The sequence below is a fragment of the Eublepharis macularius genome, chromosome 17 (assembly GCF_028583425.1).
Source record: "Eublepharis macularius isolate TG4126 chromosome 17, MPM_Emac_v1.0, whole genome shotgun sequence".
Taxonomy (NCBI): domain Eukaryota; kingdom Metazoa; phylum Chordata; class Lepidosauria; order Squamata; family Eublepharidae; genus Eublepharis; species Eublepharis macularius.
Window position 1 is genome coordinate 29,183,103 of NC_072806.1, and position 19,020 is coordinate 29,202,122.

The 19,020-nt window shown below is 47.1% G+C and overlaps 1 protein-coding gene across 1 annotated transcript in view; it reads left to right on the forward strand.

The window, feature by feature from the left end:
• Window positions 1-17,763, forward strand: part of TAOK1 (TAO kinase 1) — a 71,540-nt gene extending 53,777 nt beyond the window's left edge. The window contains exons 12-20 of the mRNA XM_055002093.1: window positions 787-990; window positions 2,715-2,849; window positions 4,535-4,771; window positions 5,057-5,185; window positions 6,433-6,636; window positions 7,948-8,187; window positions 11,883-12,095; window positions 12,655-12,837; window positions 14,828-17,763. Coding sequence (XP_054858068.1) covers window positions 787-990; window positions 2,715-2,849; window positions 4,535-4,771; window positions 5,057-5,185; window positions 6,433-6,636; window positions 7,948-8,187; window positions 11,883-12,095; window positions 12,655-12,837; window positions 14,828-15,289 — 2,007 coding nt within the window. The 3' untranslated portion in view covers window positions 15,290-17,763. The remainder of the gene's footprint in view (window positions 1-786; window positions 991-2,714; window positions 2,850-4,534; window positions 4,772-5,056; window positions 5,186-6,432; window positions 6,637-7,947; window positions 8,188-11,882; window positions 12,096-12,654; window positions 12,838-14,827) is intronic.
• Window positions 17,764-19,020: the final 1,257 nt, after the last annotated feature.

Genomic DNA, 19,020 nt, shown 5'->3' on the forward strand with positions numbered 1-19,020 from the left:
ACTCTGACTGGCAGTGCCTTTCCAGGGTCTCAGATGGAAGTCTTCCATATCACCCACTACCTGATCTTTTGAAGTGGAGACGCTGGGGATTAAAGCTGGGACCTTCTTCATGCAGATGCCCAACCAAAGGCCATAGGCCCAGTCCCCATCACTTGTTCAGTCTTGTATTAAGGTTGGTTTCTTACCTGGGGCAAGGAGTTGTATAAAAATGGTTAGCTGCTTGGAAAATGACTGTGGAATTTGGGTGTAGTCATTCCTTTCTTTTGTTTACAGCAGCTCTGCTAGTGAATAAGAAATGAGTGATCTTTACAAGGCTGGCAAGTGTGCTTGAACCTGAGCCTGGGTTACCATTCTTACCCACGGACACCTTCCCTGGTAGGAGGTGGAGCTGTGGTTCGGTGGAAGAGCAGGAGGTCCTAGGTTCTAGGTTCAATTCATGGTATCTCCTGCTAAAAGAATCAGGTGGTAGGTGATGTGAAAGACTTCTGCCTGGAACCCTGGATACCAGTCTGAGTTGACAGTAGTGACCTTGGTGGACCAATGGTCTGATTCAGTATAAGGCAGCTTCATGTGTTTATGTGTGGTATTGGTTTATAAAACCAACAAATATCTGCTGCTGAGTAAAAAAAACCCACCCCTATTTCTTTCCCTGAAAGACTGTCACACTGCCTTCCTTAGCTACTTGTAATTATTGTTTAGCTGAAGAGAGACTAAACAAATAGCTTTGAATGGTCCTTACTGTTATAAATATAGTGGGTTGTTCTGCTAATCCCTCTCTCCATTTAGGATCAAGACCACAGTGCGGGCCGGACAGGAACAGTGAACAGTGTTGGCAGCAACCAGTCCATCCCTAGCATGTCCATTAGTGCCAGTAGCCAAAGCAGTAGTGTGAATAGTCTTCCAGATGCCTCTGATGATAAGAGTGAGCTGGATATGATGGAGGGGGACCACACTGTGATGTCAAACAGCTCCGTCATCCACTTGAAGCCAGTAAGTCAGGTACCTGGGGAGCTCAGGAAGGGCTGTTGATGACCACCGTTTCTATTGAGAGAGACTGATTTATATTTGAAACCGCAGTGCAAAAATCATTGTAGGAAGTAGGGATGTGCATACAAAAAATACCTGGGTTTCCTGCTTCGGAAAGGACCCCGAACCAAAGTGGTTTCCCGCTTCAGGAGGGACCCCAAACTGAGGAGGGATCCCCCCTCCTCCCCCTCCCATGGCTGGAAAAAGTGGCATGGGGTGTTTGCAAGTGTTGCTGGCTGCTTTCAAATACCCCGTGAGGCTGGCTGCTCTTTCCAGCCAATGTGAGGAGGGGGTCCCTCCTCCTTCTCCCATGGCTGGAAAGAGCAGTGAGTGGGGCGTTTGAAAGCAGCAAGCTTTAAGTGTTGCTGCTTTCAAACGCCCGCCACTTAGCTGAGGGGAGGGGAGGGGGTCCCTCCTCCCCTCCCATCAGCTACAAAGAGCAGCGTGGGCTTACATGAAGCTTTCTGAAGCGATCCCATTCGCTTCGGAAAGCTTTGATTCGGTATTTCTGAATCGGGCCAGCAATGCTAAGCCCGATTCAGAAATCCTGACTTTCCGAATGGGGCCCAGTTTGGGGATTTTTTTCGAACCCAAATCATACACCCCTAGTAAGCAGTATTAAAGAGAGCTTCTGCTGTCTTTCAGGCGTTGCAGACTGTGTAAACCTGTTGGTGGAGGGCAGAGCACAGATGCTCGCATACTTAGCATGGCAAATAGATAAGGGATTCAGCATACACCAAAAAGGAGGAGGAAAAGTGATCCTTTTGCCCAGGAATGAAGAAATTATTCAGTTCTTAGCTGACTGGTCAAACTTTGCCCAAATAAGCATGGCTAAGCTCCTATAGAAAAGGTATATGAAATTTTAGAGACGAACAGGACAGCAAAGGAGGGGGGATGTTCATGGAGCGAATGCTTATCAAGTGTTGGAAAACTAATGGAAAGACGTATCAGAGAGGATGACACTGACCGCTGAGGAATATCTCCTGTACAAACAACTGTTTCTTTGCACCCCTCATTTGAGGCAGAAGAACTTTCCCAGCTGTGCCCCCCATGGGCCATATCTGTCAGATACTGCTCTTTCCCATCCAGAGGTTCCACCTCACTTCTCCTCATTGGGGCACTTTATACTGGAAATGATCAAGGGTCAGCAACAGTTTCTTCCTCTTGGGGTTTCTATGGATGTGTTCCAGGTGGCTAATATTCTCACTAAAGCAGCAGGAGCAGCTATAACTTTACCTTTTAACGTTTCCTTGAATGTCTGGCTCTAGCTTAATAGCATTGTTTTCTTGCTAAAATATATGTTTAATTGCCTGTATGATGATTACATTCAGGAGCAGTGTGTATTAAATGGCCAGTTACACTTGTGGGGCTTGATGGAATTAGCCTTATTACTTGGAAGGAGCACTGTGAGCATGCTGGCATTTATGGGGATTTAGTGAGTTCCATGGCAGCCATCTATTACATATTTTGGAGCCTCTTTCTGAAATTGAAGCATCTCTGGTGTGCAGTCATGCTCTTATAGCTGCAGGTCTGTAAGTGAAATGCCAAATCTTGCAGCTGATGGGGTTTTCCTTCCCTCTTTACAGTTTTATAAATCCAGTTGGCTGGCAGCAGTTGGCTTTTCAAAGTCGTAGATTCCAAAATGGTCAAGTTGCAAATATTCTGTTAACACTGCTTCTTCTCTCAAGGATGAAGAAAATTACCGAGAGGATTCAGACCCTAGACTGAGAGCTACAGAGCCGCATTCTCCACCCCAAGTGTCTCGTCATAGATCCCATTACCGCAACCGAGAGCACTTTGCTACCATACGCACAGCATCACTGGTAGGTTGACATCTTCCTTCCATGGGAGTGACGAGAGAGACTCAAAGGAATGATTAACAGCATCCTTTGGCATAAAGCTCAGTGCAATTATGACAGGTTTGCTCCCAAAATAAAAGATAATTCCTGTAAAACTGCCTGCAGTCCCATCCTGGAAAGGTATAAATGGGCTCTCAGCCCCTCTCACCAAACAAAATTAAGCCAGCTTTAAACCTTTAATCCACAATGCTTAAGGGATTGGAGCACCTTTTCTGTGAGGAGAGACTGAAAAGACTGGGACTCACGTGCGGGGTATAGAGAGAGGACAGAGAGAATTTTTTTCTCCCTCTCCCCAAATACTAGAACTCGGGGAGTATCCAATGAAGTTGGTGGGCAGTAGATTCAGGACAGACAAAAGGAAATGCTTCTTTACTCAGCTGGTGATTAAATTGTGGAGTCGACTGTCAGAGGATGGTAGTAATGGTAGCAGACATAGACAGCTCTAAAAGGGAATAAGAGAGATCCATGGAGGAGAGGTCTACTAACCATGTAGGGAACCTCCACGTTCAGAGACAGTATACGTCTAGTGCTGGGAGGCATCTTCATTATTTATTTTTATTTCAGTTATGTTATTTACGGTCCGCCTTTCTTATTGAGACTCAGGGTGGATTACACAGTGAGAGAGTAGTACAATCAGTATCAAGGACAATTTCATAAACTATGCCATACGGTAAATAAACACAAGTTTACAAAGACAGAACATTAGCAAGAATCCAATACAGAGTTGAAGAAATGCTGAAACAGAGCATAAGCAATTCTAGGGCTGACATAGGAGCACATATTTAAAGCAACGGATAGTACATAAGGCAACATAGTGGTGAAGTCCGTGGGTGAAGTCTGTGGTCCCTAACTCATTAGCAGAGCATCTGAGACCCCTCCCTACAATACAAAAGCCTTTTTGAATAATTCGGTTTTGCATCATTTGCAGAAAGCTAGGAGAGTGGCGCCTCTGCCTTGTTGGCTGGTCACTGTATGAGACAGGATGCTTGATTAGGTGGATCGCTGGTCTGATCCAGCAGGGCTCTTCTTACATTCTCTTGGCCTTTGATTAACTGCTTTTTCCTTGGAGAGATCAGAGTTGCTTCTTCGAGGTCTCTGATTCAGCTACTGTTCATATCCACACTCACTTCGTGTCAGTGTTGCAGCCTGCATTGCTCCCAGATTGGTCACTGGTCCCTTTTAAAGCAACAGGATTTGTCTTCTGGGAGTCTCTGCTACTGAAATTGGGAAATACTAATTGTGGCATTTAAGAGGCCAAGTTTTGTTAGTCTCTACTCAAATGACACTGAAGCACAAGATTGCTTTTGGGATAAAATGGGCACTTTTGAGGTGTAATGAAGATAAGCCCCTATCTTAGTCCAGGTTCGTCACAGTTCTCATAGGTCACCCATCATCTTGTCAATGGTAAACTTTCCTCTGCAGATGTCCAGCACAGTAAAGATGGCTGAATGTTGCGTTCTCTCTCCCATGAATGCTGTTCTACAACTCAGGCCTGCTCTTAGTAAGAGAAATGGCAGGGGGTGCTGTGTGGCAGCCAAAGGAGAGGCTAATTTTACTAGCTGCCCCTAAAATTTGCAGCAACAATTATTGTATGCACACGTGCATGTAAAGAGTCAATGTGGCCTGTGTCTTCCCCTGTCTTCCCACAGGTAACGAGGCAAATGCAGGAACACGAACAGGATTCGGAGCTCCGTGAACAGATGTCTGGTTACAAGCGGATGCGGAGGCAACACCAGAAGCAGCTGATGGCTCTGGAGAATAAACTGAAGGCTGAGATGGATGAGCATCGTCTTAGGCTGGACAAAGACCTTGAGACACAGCGTAACAACTTTGCAGCAGAAATGGAGAAACTCATCAAGAAGCACCAGGCAGCCATGGAAAAGGAGGTAAGGATTTCTTTCTTCCCAGTTTGCTCTGTAGGTGCTGCTCTACTTTGAACTTCCCGCCTCCCTTTTCTGAAGCCAGGCTTACTGCTTTGGCCCCAGATGTGTCTCTTGGCAAGAGCTGGACGTATTCTCTGCTAGTGTTGAGAGTGGGATAAGAACTAGGAAGGAATCCTACAGCACTCTGCCCTGTGCTGGCAGCTTTATTTTATGCGTGTCTGGTGAGAGACTTCACTATTTGCAATTGTATAACCTTGAGCATGCCTTTTTCTCCTGGGCTCGGTCTAGGCAAAAGTAATGGCCAACGAAGAGAAGAAGTTCCAGCAACACATTCAAGCTCAGCAGAAGAAAGAACTGAACAGCTTCCTGGAGTCCCAGAAAAGAGAGTACAAACTCCGCAAGGAGCAGCTCAAAGAGGTAACTTTAAGGCGAGGGCCCCTGAGCATGACTACTAATGGAATATTTGTCCAGTAGCTGGTCTGGTTGACAGCCTAGTATATAATGCAGCGGTCATGGAAAAGCTGGCCCTCGGTGAATTTTTTTTATTAGTAGTGAGAGCACCTTTGTGTAGCAAGGCCTGTGCGACAAGGATCGTGTTTGCAAGCGAGGCCCTTTGTTTTCCTTACGGATTAGATCCTTGGGTTGTCCTGGAAAACCTTAAGGAGTGGCAGGGGGAAGGTACACCTCCATATAATACTGTGTGCAGCCAAGCAAACTACTAGGCTCTGAGAAGCTTGTCTCTTGCAAGTCTTGCGTGAGGAATAGAGGAAAAAACTTCTCCAGCAAGGACTCCTGTGTTTCTTTGGCAGCACCTCTTTTGGGTGTGTACATGCAAACAGCAACACATCGTAACTGATTGAAGACATCACTTTCTATTGCATGTACAGACCTGTGGTTGGTTCAGGCATGTACTCTTGTGCTTGGCTTGTGAGACTGTTGCAGCACCAAGGAATGCAGACAAGTGAAATTTTTGGGTTTTTGCAAGCTAAAGCAGTCTGCTAGTGTGTAGCAGGGAGCTTATTTCTTTATTTGAAATTGTTCCATAGTGCCTTTCTGCCTCTGTGCCTGAGGCAGTTTACAGCATGATAAAAACACGCAAATCGATATCTGAAACACATTTCAGCACAAAAATTAAAACGGCAGCAACAGTGAAACAACAACAAATGTACCATTATAGGGCGGAGGGATGTCAGTGCGGGATTATCCCTTAATGTTGAAATAAAAGGACTTAAGCTGGGGCCAAAAACAGACATTGGCAGAGCTATGTAAGGGAGAGGCCAAGTGTATTCTGGAACCCTGGGGTGGGTGGGGGTTAATTCTTGAAAAGGACGTGTGCCTCACCTCTGAAGTTTGGTGCACAAATGCGGCCCACCAATGAAAAATAATAACTCAGTGGACTGAAATGGACTGTTCATTAAATATCCTGGTCCCAGCCTGTATGGGGCTCTAAAGGATGAAACCAGCATCTTGCTTTGGGCCTGGAAACCATTAGGCAACCAGCACATTTTTTTTAGGGACAGATGCAGTATTGGTGTCTGTAGTTCACCCTCTTGCTGCAGCGTTCACTGAACCTTCCAGACCACCTTCCAGAGGGGCCCCTTGTCGTTTGCATTAGAGAAATCTAGTAGGCTTACCAGGCCCAAAACCCTACTCTGGTATTTCAGGAGCTGAATGAGAACCAGAGCACTCCCAAGAAGGAGAAACAGGAGTGGCTGTCCAAGCAGAAGGAGAACATCCAGCACTTCCAGGCAGAGGAGGAGGCGAACTTACTCCGACGGCAGAGGCAGTACTTGGAGCTGGAGTGCCGCCGCTTCAAGAGGAGAATGCTGCTCGGGCGGCATAACTTGGAGCAGGATCTGGTCCGGGAGGTGTGTATGGCAGAAGTGGGGACATTCCAGGCTGCTTGATCCTGTAGCCAAAAGCCAATTTTTGGCCCTTTTGCCTCTGGGCTTCCTTGGTGCTGTGCTGCACTCTGGTGTTGAGTTCTGCCCCTGCCATTTTTGCCCAGTGGGTAGGAGTGTGTAGAAGCAGGAAACACATTCTTGTCCTAGGCCAGTGTCACCTCCCTAATGAGTTTTCATTGGCACACAAGTTCAGAATGTTTGCATTGGATTGCCTGTAATTTATTTTTTTGCTTCGTTCATACCCTGCCCTTCTCCCCAATTAGGACCCCAAGCAGCTTACGTCGGTCTTCTCTCCTCCATTTTAACCACACAACAACCCTGTAGGGAGGTTAGCCTGAGTGTAGGTGACTGGCCCAGTCTTGTTCCCATTGCAGCATGCAGAACTGGGATATATTTTGAGGACTAAAATGAAAGAGGTAAAAACACATGCTTGCTGTAGTCTCGGATATTTTCTGTAGCCTTAAGAGGAAGTAATACTTGCTGGGTTTTGCCTTTTCACACTTGTTGATTTAGTGGCATCCCAAAGAACCTGACTTGGGTTTATTCCTCAAAGTACTGGAATTCCTTACAGGTAAAAATCATGCTGGAAAAAATGCACAAAGCATGGTGCACTTTCCTTACAATTTATTTACTTACTTATTTAAATATTTATTACTCTGTTTTCATCTGCAGCAAGGATCCAGAGTGGTTGACAACACCGTTGTCCGCTCTTCCATTTTTACAACCAAAGATAAAAGTATTTGGAGCTTCTGAGTTTAGAAAAAAAAAAGATTGTTTGCGGGGTAGAGAGATGAAGTGCAAAGCAAGCTCGTCAAACTATGGATGAGGTGGAAGGCTGGTGGAGAAATTATCCTTGGTAAGGTTAGAACTTGATCACTCAGTGAAGGTTGATTGACCAAACACTCTAAGCACTGCTTTTCACAAGAAATAATTCAGTCCCCCCCAAATGTAACGATGGCCACTAGATTACATGGCTTCAAAAAAAGACTAGGCAGATTAGTGAATTAATTCTCTATGGCAATCGTGATGGTGAAACAGAGCTCTAATGCTATGTGGCAGGTTATGAGGACAAGCATCAAGGAAATTTGATCTCCTTCATGCCCTCCTCGTGTGCTTCTCTCTGAGACATCTGGCTGGTCGCTTTTGGAAACAAGATGTGGGGCAAGGTGGGCCTCTGATTCATTCCCGCAAGCCCACCCTTGTGGCAGTCCGTAACACCCTGCCCCCCCCCCCACACTTAAATGAGAGACTAGCAGCTGCTTGTTTTTGACACAGGAACTAAACAAGAGGCAGACCCAGAAGGATCTGGAGCATGCCATGTTGCTGCGCCAGCATGAGTCCATGCAAGAGCTGGAGTTCCGGCACCTCAACACCATCCAGAAAATGCGGTGCGAACTGATCCGCCTGCAGCATCAGACAGAACTCACCAACCAGCTGGAGTACAACAAGCGGCGGGAGCGAGAGTTGAGGCGCAAGCATGTCATGGAGGTCCGACAGCAGCCCAAGAGCCTCAAGGTATTTCTGGAGCCCTGTTAGTGGGAAGTGCTCTGCACTGGGTTGTTGACTTACGTGGTAGGAAATATTGCCAGATCCCCAGTGGTCTATGACTGCCTAAGAGCATGTAGTTGAAGCCACAGAAGGGCAGAAGCCCATGGCAGTGATGTGACATGCTTGGGCTTCGTGTTTGGCTGTTGGGTGCGCTGAGTGAGACTGCAGGTCCTGTGCAGCTGCTTGCAAGCAGGACTTTCTTTGTTCTGCACTGAAATTCTGCACCAGAATTCTACCCTTTGTTCTGCACAAAGACAAATTGAACTTGCAAACTTTATATGTGCTGCAACGTAAGCAAATTTGAGGATAATTTTTCAAAACAGTCTTACTCATGGGACAGGGCAATTAACCCATGTAGGATGCTGAGCATTCTCCTGACCATTTAACACACTACGCAGTTCTCGTTTGTTTTCAAGCGTGCTAAAAACTTGCTTTCATGTAGGTAGGAAAAGTTGTGTCTAGGTTCATAGGGGAAAGACTGACTGACTGATAGCTCTTCTTGATTCTGAGGATGGCAACGCATGGCTCCTGTGGGTTAAATCTAGTAACTAATGAAAAGCTGACATGCGGTTACACGACTTTGGTTTCTTCTTTGTGTGCCCCCCACCCCCTATTTAAATGTTGCATTTAAATTGTAAACAAAACAAGTGCTAAATTTCTTGAAAAGCTGAACGTTGCTTCGCATGCCATATTCCAGCAGGAGAGACCACAGAAGCCAGTAAAGAGGGGCTTGGCATGAGCAAAGTCTTTCATGCTCCGGAAGGATGAACGGCCTTTTCATAGACATCCACCAAAGTTTTTTTTTCTGATACCTTGAGAAAATGCCTCTCTTGCAGAGATATGAAATAAGTTCTTGCCATTAGAGTTGAACTTGAAAACTGCAGGTTGGGGGAGTATGGGGCTGGCAAAAGTGTACAGAGGCAATGAGCCAAGCAAAATTTGTCACTGCTCTGGAAAGTACTTCTGTCATGGCTGGCAAGTGATTACAGTCTTAAGAATAGCTACCCAGTTGGGGGGACAGGGAGCAGAAGGACAGTATTTTCACATTCTCCACTCAGACCGTGTACTGAATGAGGTCTTGCTTCTGTCAATCACTTTGTATGTTGGTGCTGCCCCACATTGGCCTTCAGAGAGAATTTCCCCCATTTTACAATGTTTTTGACAGTCTTTAACGATCACGCAAATGAATTTTTGCTGTGCGGTGGGTGGGCCAGAAAGATCTTGTCAGATGTCCCCCTGGGAGGCTCGCTCCTTTGCAGTTAAAGCTTCTGGCCTTGAAAGTTACACATAGAGCCTGGCACTTAAGGGAAGCCTGGCAGTGCTGCTGAGGCCAGATCCTGACAGTGGTGCTGTACAGCAGCAAAGCTCTGTGGCTTCAGGAGGCAGGCCACAGGTAAGAAAGCCCTGACCACCAAGGCTTTTGAGCAAGTAACCAGCTTCCTGCTTACTCAGGGTGTGTCTCCCCCTTTGGCAGCACCTCATGGATAGCAACAGAGTGTAACACGAAAGCAGGATTTCTCAGGAGTCTTTCCTCTAAATCATGAGTCAGTGAAGAAAAATGGAACAGCAGGTATTTTCCTGAGTAATCTGGCCCGTGTGTTGCAGTACTGCCAGTGGTGCCGTTTAAGGGAGTTAGTTGATTCAAGACGTGGTGTAGCTTGTTCTTTCCAGCTGTTCAATGACCTCAGCTAACCTGTGAGATCACTCCTGTGTGAGGTACTAGCTGCTGAAGATAGGCATTGCGGGATCCTCTGGTGCGCCTCTCAACCTGCTGTGTGGACAAAATTGCCTTCTGAAGGCAGTGGGCAAAACCCAGTGGTGGTTAACCAGGCGTTGATTTCTGCGCAGTCCCTTATGGGAACTGCGCATGTACAGGCCAGCTGCAGATGTTCCAAAGCTCCTACAGCCACCAGACACTCACTCAGCCTTTTCGCACCCTTTCCCGGCAGGCGTGGCTGTAAAAGGCAGGGTGAGGGGCTCCCTCCCTCAGTTCTTCGTTAGCTGCTGCAGAAGGAGGACGTCTCTTTGCTCCACTCCTCAGTTCCTACTTCTAGATGAGAGTTAGAGCCTTTGGCTCCATGGCTTCAAAGGCTCTCTTCAAGGAGCGTTCACGTTGTGGGACTAAGGCGGCCCGATCAGATGGCCACAACAAATGCTTGCTATGTCTGGGTGAGGGCCGTGACACCTTGCGGTGTGCAGTCTGTAAACAATTTATACACCTCCTGGGTAAGTTAGCTCGCTAATCTCCTATGTGGGACTGCACAGAAGCAATGAAAACAGGGTTGCTTTTACCTGTAACTGTTGTTCATTGCATGGTCTTCTGTGCAGGCACACATCCCTCCCTCCTTCCCCGCCATGTGCTCTTTTTCTTACCTTCCTTCTATAACAGCATCTTACAGAATTGAGGGAGGGAGCTGCTCACCTCGCCCTTTATAGCCACACCTGTGGGGAAAGTGCCCGAAAAGGCTAGGTGAGCATCTCGTGCCTTTAGGAGCTTTGGAGTGTCCACAGCTGGCCAGCTCATGCACAGTTCCCATGAGTGCCTGCACAAAAGAACACTCGATGAACAACCCTGTGGAAGTGCAGCCCTGTTTTTTGCAGGACACCCAGTTCACTGGCACAAAGTCTACCCTGGAGACAGAAAACCAAGAGTTGGGTGGGCATGTTGTCATTAATGTCTTCCTCTTCTGACCAAGGAAAAGATGGGAAGATGATCTGTGGGTCAGGATTAACCAAAGACAGGCAGGGCTTGATGCACTCAGAGCTTCTGTGTCTTGGTAACTCAGGGAAACTGCACTCTGACCTGTAGAAATAATGCAAGTTGAGCCATTCTCCTCCTCCTCTTTATTCTGGGATAGCACTTACGGGGAGGGGCCAGGAGCTCTCTACCCTCTCCGCCACTGTAAATCTTCAACAACCTCTCTGGTTTGCCCATGGCACTATGACATTGTCCATCACCAGCCAGAGGTAACAGTGCCATAACACAATCTATCAACAGTAATCAGAGCTAACATTTTTGAGGAAGAGGCCCTTGGCTGTTTACAAGCTTTTGCAAATAAGACTTGTTTTGCCGTTTGACTAGTGTTTCATGCTTTCCCTTCACCCTCTCCTCTTCCCTTGGTGGAGAATGTGATACAGGAGTACTCTGCCTTAGACTGCACACTTAACATGTGGGCAGTGCTTTGTCAGATCAGTGGCCATCATTGGTGCTCTTGGGAGCCACCTGGAAGTTGGAATATATATTTTGAAGCAGTGCAGTGGTAGATATTTTGTTCTTCCGGGTGCTTGGAGTCTCAGCGAGAGAAGTTGTTCCTCTGCTAGAACCCAAGCAGTCTTGTCAGTCACGTTTATGAGTCTTGTCCTATCCTGTTGAGTAACCATATGCAAACCTCATGCATCTAGGTTTGGGAGGTGGGGAAAGGAGAGAAGAGAACTTCCAAACCAAAGAATTTGTGATCAGAACGTAGACTAGCAGGCGTGAACCCAAGTTTTTTTCAGTGTTGCTGTAATTTTATTCTATTACATCGCCTCATCTTGTCTATTGCCTTGACTGACGCTGTACAATTCACCTTGAGTCTCAGTGAGAAAGGCAAGCTATAAATAAATGAAGTAAATACACAGCTCCCTCCTGATGTATCTCGTATGCCTCCTTTCCAATCCAGTCTAAAGAGCTTCAGATAAAGAAGCAGTTCCAGGACACTTGCAAGATCCAAACTCGGCAGTATAAAGCATTGCGGAACCACCTGCTGGAGACCACACCAAAGAGCGAGCACAAGGCGGTCTTGAAGCGGCTCAAAGAGGAGCAGACCCGAAAGCTGGCCATCCTCGCAGAGCAGTATGACCACAGCATCAACGAGATGCTCTCCACGCAAGCAGTGAGTTCCCCATCAGAGCTGTGGGGTGGGGGTGGTGTGTGTGTGTGTGTGTGTGAGAGAGAGAGAGAGAGAGAGAGACATGGATGGACGGACATACAGATGGACGGGTCATGTACATAATGAAAATTAAAAAATGGAGGGCTTGTCCATGGATTGGGTCTGCCAGAACCTTTGGTTGGGCTCAGGTAGTCAGCTTTTCAGGCCTCTCCTGACTGGAGGAGCATTGCTAAATCGTCCTGCCTCTGCAGTGTGTACGGCGGCCACTTTCTCTCACTTCTTACCCTCCCTAGCAGATGTTTTAAGCGTTTGCCTCCTCAGCATATCCCATCTCCTCAGCATGTCTTAACACTTGGTGGATGTGCAATATGGGCGCGACTGTCCGTTTTAGACTTTATTGTACTGAGTGATATGTTTTAATCTAATTTATGCTATCTGTTTTTATTGTATTTATCACTGCCTGTGATCTGCTCTGAGCCCGCTTGCAGAGAAAGCGGGATGTAAATAGAATAAAATAAAAATAATAAACTAAATAAAATAAAATATCTCCAATTTTTTGCAGCTGCGATTGGATGAGGCGCAGGAAGCAGAGTGCCAGGTCCTCAAGATGCAGCTGCAGCAGGAACTGGAGTTGCTGAACGCTTACCAGAGTAAAATCAAAATGCAGGCAGAAGCCCAGCATGACCGGGAGCTGCGTGAACTGGAGCAGCGGGTGTCCCTGCGCAGGGCTCTCCTGGAGCAGAAGGTATGATTGCCCGTAGCACAGCTCCTGCATCTGGGTTTCCTGCTCTTTTTTCTTTCCTGGGTGGTGGGAATGTTGGCTAAAACAAGGAGCCCTGCTCAGGTGTTACAGTGAACTCACGTGCATCCTGTCTGTCTGTGCTTACATCTGTTTGTAAGAAAGAGCTGGTGTGTAGTCACTTTATGAATAACACCAGGGACTGGTACCTGGAATATCACATGTTCGGAGGTACATGTGTTGACTGTAACGTGAGAACTCGCATGCATACAAAGAGCCATCAAGTGTTACTATACATGGACTGTACAGTGCATTCACTGCAACTTGAACAGGGCTAAGGATGCGGGTGCTTAAGAGTGTGTGCCTTTTTGGGGAGAATCCTGATGGTGTATTGGATGTCATTCCAAAGAAACTCTGTTCTCAAAATGATATTCATTGCCTTTCCACAGCAGGATTCTGTGCCCTCAGATCTGCAAAGGCAAATAAGAGGCATGCAGCTTATTAGAGTGTGATGTCGCCCTTGGTATTCCAAGCTCCTTGAATCATTGGTGTCTTCGTACTCTCGAGAGCACACTGACCTCTCATTTTAATGTTCCTCACATCTTTCTGTTGCATCAACTCTTGACTATAAATGTAGCTGCTTTGGATTGATGCTCCATAGTATTTGATGATGTGAGCTCTATTGCAAAAGGTTATATGAGAATAATTTTTTTAGTTTAAGGTGTTACAGGACTCCTGTTTCAGTTTTTTTGCAACAGACTTAACACAGCTGCCCCCTCTGAGAGGTGGGTGTTATTTTCCTAAGGCAGCACATGGCAGTGAGCAGAGAGATTTCATGCACTGGGGTCACATTGTCTAGGCTGCGTTGCTGTGGGGCAAAGAGCCATGGTGAGCTGTCCTGTGGGCTAGCTGAAGCATCACTGAATAATGATCATTGCCCGGCTTAGTTCTGTGCCTTAGAAGGACCATGGTGTCATCTTTTGGCAGGAGAAAAGCAGCCATACCCTGTTCTGTTGCAGTATTCTGTTAATAATCTCTCACTGGGTGTGGGCTGTTAGACGGAGTCCAGTAGATCAGTGTATTCATGGTGATTGCTGTTTGCCGCTCTAGGGAGCAGCAGCACCTACAAGGAGCTGAGCTTGAGCTTGTCTGAGGCTCACCCAAAGAGAGCAGGTGAAACATAAAGAGCACAATAGCCGCACGAACCAGTAATGCTGGAAATCTGCATAGGAGAGCTTGAATGACTGCAGCATTCATCCCAGTAAAAATTTATTTTGGAGCAGAATGCCTCAAAGATGGCAGGTTCACTTGCTTACTTACGTTGGCCCGGTTAAGCTCTGGTGATCCACCTGAGCCCCCTTCTTGGCTCTGCTGTGCTTCCTGTGGCGTTTCCAGAGTTTTTCAAGGTTTTGCTAAACAAAGACAGCTGCATCCTTGGAGTTGCCTGGTGTATGGAATGGTTTCCCGGGAGGTCAGGCTTCCATGGCAATGCGGACTTTGGGGATGAACGCTTTTCAAGTGTCTGGTTTGGCTTGAGTGCCAAGTTAAAGGGGGTGCCAATAGTGATGCTGTACTTTGGACATGAGTTAAAATGGGAGGCATCCCTCACGTAGCCATCCGGGTATAATTGCTTTCAGAATATCTAAGGGTGGCAGCTGCAGAAGAATCTGCGCCACCCCCTTGTTGATGGGAATCACGCTTGCCTCTGGGTTGGAAAGAGGCAAGTACCTAGAGCACTGAATCCTGCACGTCCACAGCAGGCATTCTTCTCTGCGAGCAGGTCACTTGACTGCATCTCTGCGTTGAGTGGTGGAAATCAGGCATGGCCGGCATAGCACTGCATGGCAGAGAAACGCAGTGGGCTTACAGAAGCCTTGAATTACTTAATAGTTCTATTTCTCTTGGCTTGCTAGTGTGCCCTGGCATGCAGTTTGGGAATTCCTGTGCTAAAATCACCCCCCCCCCTGTTTTTTTCCCCAATTTCTTTTCTGCACAGATAGAAGAAGAGATGCTGGCATTACAGAACGAGCGCACTGAACGGATCCGAAGCCTGCTGGAGCGCCAGGCCCGGGAAATAGAGGCCTTTGATTCAGAGAGCATGAGGCTAGGCTTTAGTAACATGGTTCTTTCGAACCTCTCCCCCGAGGCGTTCAGCCACAGCTACCCGGGAGCTTCTAGCTGGTCCCACAATCCTTCTGGGGGCACGGGACCTCACTGGGGTCATCCCATGGGTGGCCCACCGCAAGCATGGGGCCATCCAATGCAAGGCGGTCCCCAGCCATGGGGTCACCCCTCAGGGCCCATGCAAGGGATACCCCGAGGTAGTTCACTAGGGGTCCGCAACAGCCCCCAGGCTCTGAGGCGGACAGCTTCTGGGGGACGGACAGAGCAGGGCATGAGCAGGAGCACGAGTGTCACCTCGCAGATATCCAATGGGTCACACATGTCTTATACATAATAACTTCCAACGTGTCTCCGAGGGTGGTGATTCCACTGGAGCTGCCTGCCAACTGAAACTGCCAACAGACACCCTCTCCGGGAGCCCGGCACAAGCAGCGCGGACTCTGGGTGCGGGCTGGTGAGCGCATTCATTTGGGAAAGCGTTGTTTTGGGTTTACTAACAGGGATGTCATAGTATTTGGCTGCAGAGTTCTCTTACCTTTTTTGTTTTTTAAGGAAGCAGTATGAAGTTGTGAAGAGAGGGTGGCTTTTTCAGTGGTAGGGGTGGGATGGTCTTTCTCTTTTCCAGTGGATTTGGACAGCTCCCTGCCTCCTGAAGTTTAGAAAGGAAAGGCTGGTATCACCTTTCCTTTACTGGGATACTGATGGCGAATTAGCCAAGCCAAGAGCTGCCTGGGCATTCTTGGTTTTCTCTCTGTGTTTATCTGTGCCCTTTCCCCCTTGGTAGGGTTGACCTCTTGCTGAGAAGGGACCAAACAAAAGCGTGCAGCAAGAGTAGGCCAAGAGGACTTTGCCTGCTGAGAGAAGCCGGGGAAGAGAGGAAGTGCAGACTCTCCACCCCAGTGCATGTTCTCTCTCTTGCACTACATGGTGAAGTTGCTCAGGCAGGCCTTGGAAAGAGCTGCACTAGTGAAATGCACCTGCCTGAAGTCTGTTTCTGGTTCAGCCCCACAGGCCTGGGTTGTGTCATGCGCAGATGCGGGAGGGAAGAGTTGGGTCAGGGAGGCGGATCTCCTTTCTGACTTAATACTGTGACATCTCATCTTAGTGAAGCATCAGAACAACTCGCAGGACACCCGGAATCACCCCGGTCTGTCTGCTGTATTCTTCAGAAGCTTGCAGGCAGCCAGTCCAAAATTCCAGAGGTATTGCAAAAGATGCCATAAATTGCAACATGCCATCAGTAGATGAGGAGTCTTTCCTTCTGACACTACATTTGCCAGTTACGTTACCTTCTTGGGCTTGCCACAGTTTCTTGTTTACATGTAAAGCCAGCCAATTGTTTGAGTGTTTTAGTTGCCACAGGGAGCCAAGAGCCACCAGTGTGTTTCCCAGCTGCCGACTAACCCCTGACTGCCTCTGTAGACGTTTTGCAACACACAACCCATCCTTGGCTTGAATTCTTCACAATGCCATGGCTGTTGGGATTGCTTGGCCACCTCTCTCAGCCCCTCTGCCCAGAGGCTTTGCTTCCAAGGAGCTCCTGCATGCCCGTGGATTATGGGGAAACCTGCGAATACGGTTTTCTGAGATGGAAGACCATGCATGCTCAGAAGAATCTTTGGAACCTCTAAGGCCAAGGGCAGGGAAGGAGGCGCTGTAGTCTGGCATCAAAAGGGGTTAAAATGAGAGCAGTTTAACCTGAGGGTGATTTTTTTCCAAAAAAAAGTTCCTCTCGTGGGATGCTTCACTGCGATCTTTGTAAAGTAGTTTCCTTGCACACTTAAACACTAGCTACTAACTCTAGGGTTTGCCTTTTAACACATCTATAGGGCTCAAAAATGCAAGGTTTTTTTCTGAATGTTTATGTCCATGTGACATATTTGTATAGAAAATACTCTAACGTGTTGTCACACTGCTGCTCAGTTTTTAAACCAGTGTGACTTTTTTAATTAGCTAAATTAAACACCACTCCAGATCCTTAACTTTCCGTCAGTGTCTGTATGTCCCTCCCTCCCTCCCTCCCTCTCCTTCCCCACCCCAACCTCCAACACTTTGGTTGATCATATCACTGGGCACAAAGTTGGGCCCATAACCCAAATCAACCCCGAAAGGAGGGTAGGGAGAAGGCCTTCTAATGTTGAGCTGTGCACAGTTGTTTCAGTTAAGTGCAGAGATTGGGGAGACATCAAAACAGCAAACCTTTAGTTGGCTTTATATTCTTGGGTTGTAAATTTCTGCAAGAAATATCAAAGGACACCCTTTCATCCCTAGCTACTCTTTGTAGTTGGCCTGTCTTTCAAGTAAAATTAAACCAGTTTTATTTTTCAAAGGTGGGAAAGAAAAGAACACTGAAACTTTTAAACTCAGAAGCCCCCCCCCCCATTGAATCCCTTGAACCTCTGAGCTCTCTCCCTTTTAGGCAGTACTGCATCAAGAAAATGGTGCTAACCTAGAAGATAGGGGGCAGGGGTACTCCTCAGTGTCTAGCTTACACACACATGCGCACCCAAGGAGCAGTGATATGAGGTGGCGTTGAAACCCCAGTGCTTTTCATTCTTTTGCTTGCATTTATGATGAAATGCTGGTCAGGGGAGATTTCCTTGAAATCATCTTGTTTTGTGTGATGTAAAAGCATAGGCTTTAACTGCTGCCTCCCCCCTCCCCATGTCCATTTCAATATTAGCGCTTTTATTGGAAAGAATTGTGGTGTAACCGATTTCTCTTTTTTCCCCATGTACATCATCCCTTGCCAGAACCTGGACTCTTCGATGAATTAATATTTTAATTAAAATAGTTTGCAAAAACTGATTCAGATTAATTGGTCTAAATGGTTTGAATGTGGCGTGTGAATGGATGGATGTTTGTTAAGAAGAGCCGAGTGAAGATCTGAGCAAGCCGGGCTTGCTGGTGGCTCAGGTTTCCTTTAAGAATTAGACCTTTCAGTGAAATTGCTTTGTGGATCCCACCTCCATCTCTGATGGATGTGTATAAAAGCCAATAACTTTCTTCCTGAGAGATGCAAATGCTTTCTGAATCAGTTTGCAAACTTGAGAGACATTTCAGAATTTATTTTATAGTTTTATTTGCCTTCCCCTCTCAAAAATTGTTAGTTTGCTTCATCCATTCCATGTTGATCTCGGGGATGGCATTTTCTGTTTGGTTGCCTTTTGATTTATAGAAACAAAATGTCCTAAAATTACATTACTTTGGTTTTGGCCCAGAGTTTTACCTTCCACATACAGAATCCTCCTCTCTCACGCACCTGCCTGACTTGGAAACAAGCCTCACTGTCCACATCCATCTTCCCTATGTCGTTTAGGGCCTCGCAAGTGGATTTTCTCCTCTGCTGCTCTCAGACGAGCATGTCATTTGGTCCAGGGCAGTATTCCTCTTAAAGTTGCAGAGGATATCAGAAGATCTGCACATGTTGCATTTGCTGAATGACAGTTTAGTCATTTTTGAACATAAGGCCAATCCGTGCAGAATCTGGGAAGGAAGGGTCTGTGTCAGGCAGCAGGCAAAAGAAGGGAAGCACAGCAAAAGGTTCAGAAGGCACCAAATGGCCCGTGGTGGCTGCTGGAACCCTCATGTCTGACTGCTCTTCATATCTGGAAAATCCCTCCTCCTCTGACTTGAACTTGGAATCACAAAGGTCCTCACTGCAGAAGCAAAGAGAGAAACAACAACTCTTTTCCTATTCTTTGCTGGGGCACTTCTGTGCTCCTCCGTTTTGGGTGGGGGGTTCGCAATATTTTGTTTGTTTGTTTGTTTATTCATTTATACTGCTCTTTTCTCCCCAGTGGGGGATCCAAAGCAGCTTATACCATTCTGTGCTTTATCCTCTCAACCCCATGAGGTAGGTTAGGCTGGGGGCGGGGGGACTGGCCCAAGGTCACCCAGCATGCTTCCCTGGCAGAGTGGGGATTTGTTCCTGGGTCTTTTGGATCCTAGTCCAGCCCTCGAACCCAATACCCCACACTGGCTCTTTAAACCTTTTCTTTCTGTTAGACTGGTAGCCACAAGGCCCTTTGATCCACCTCACCAGTGCAGAGCAACCTAGTGGTT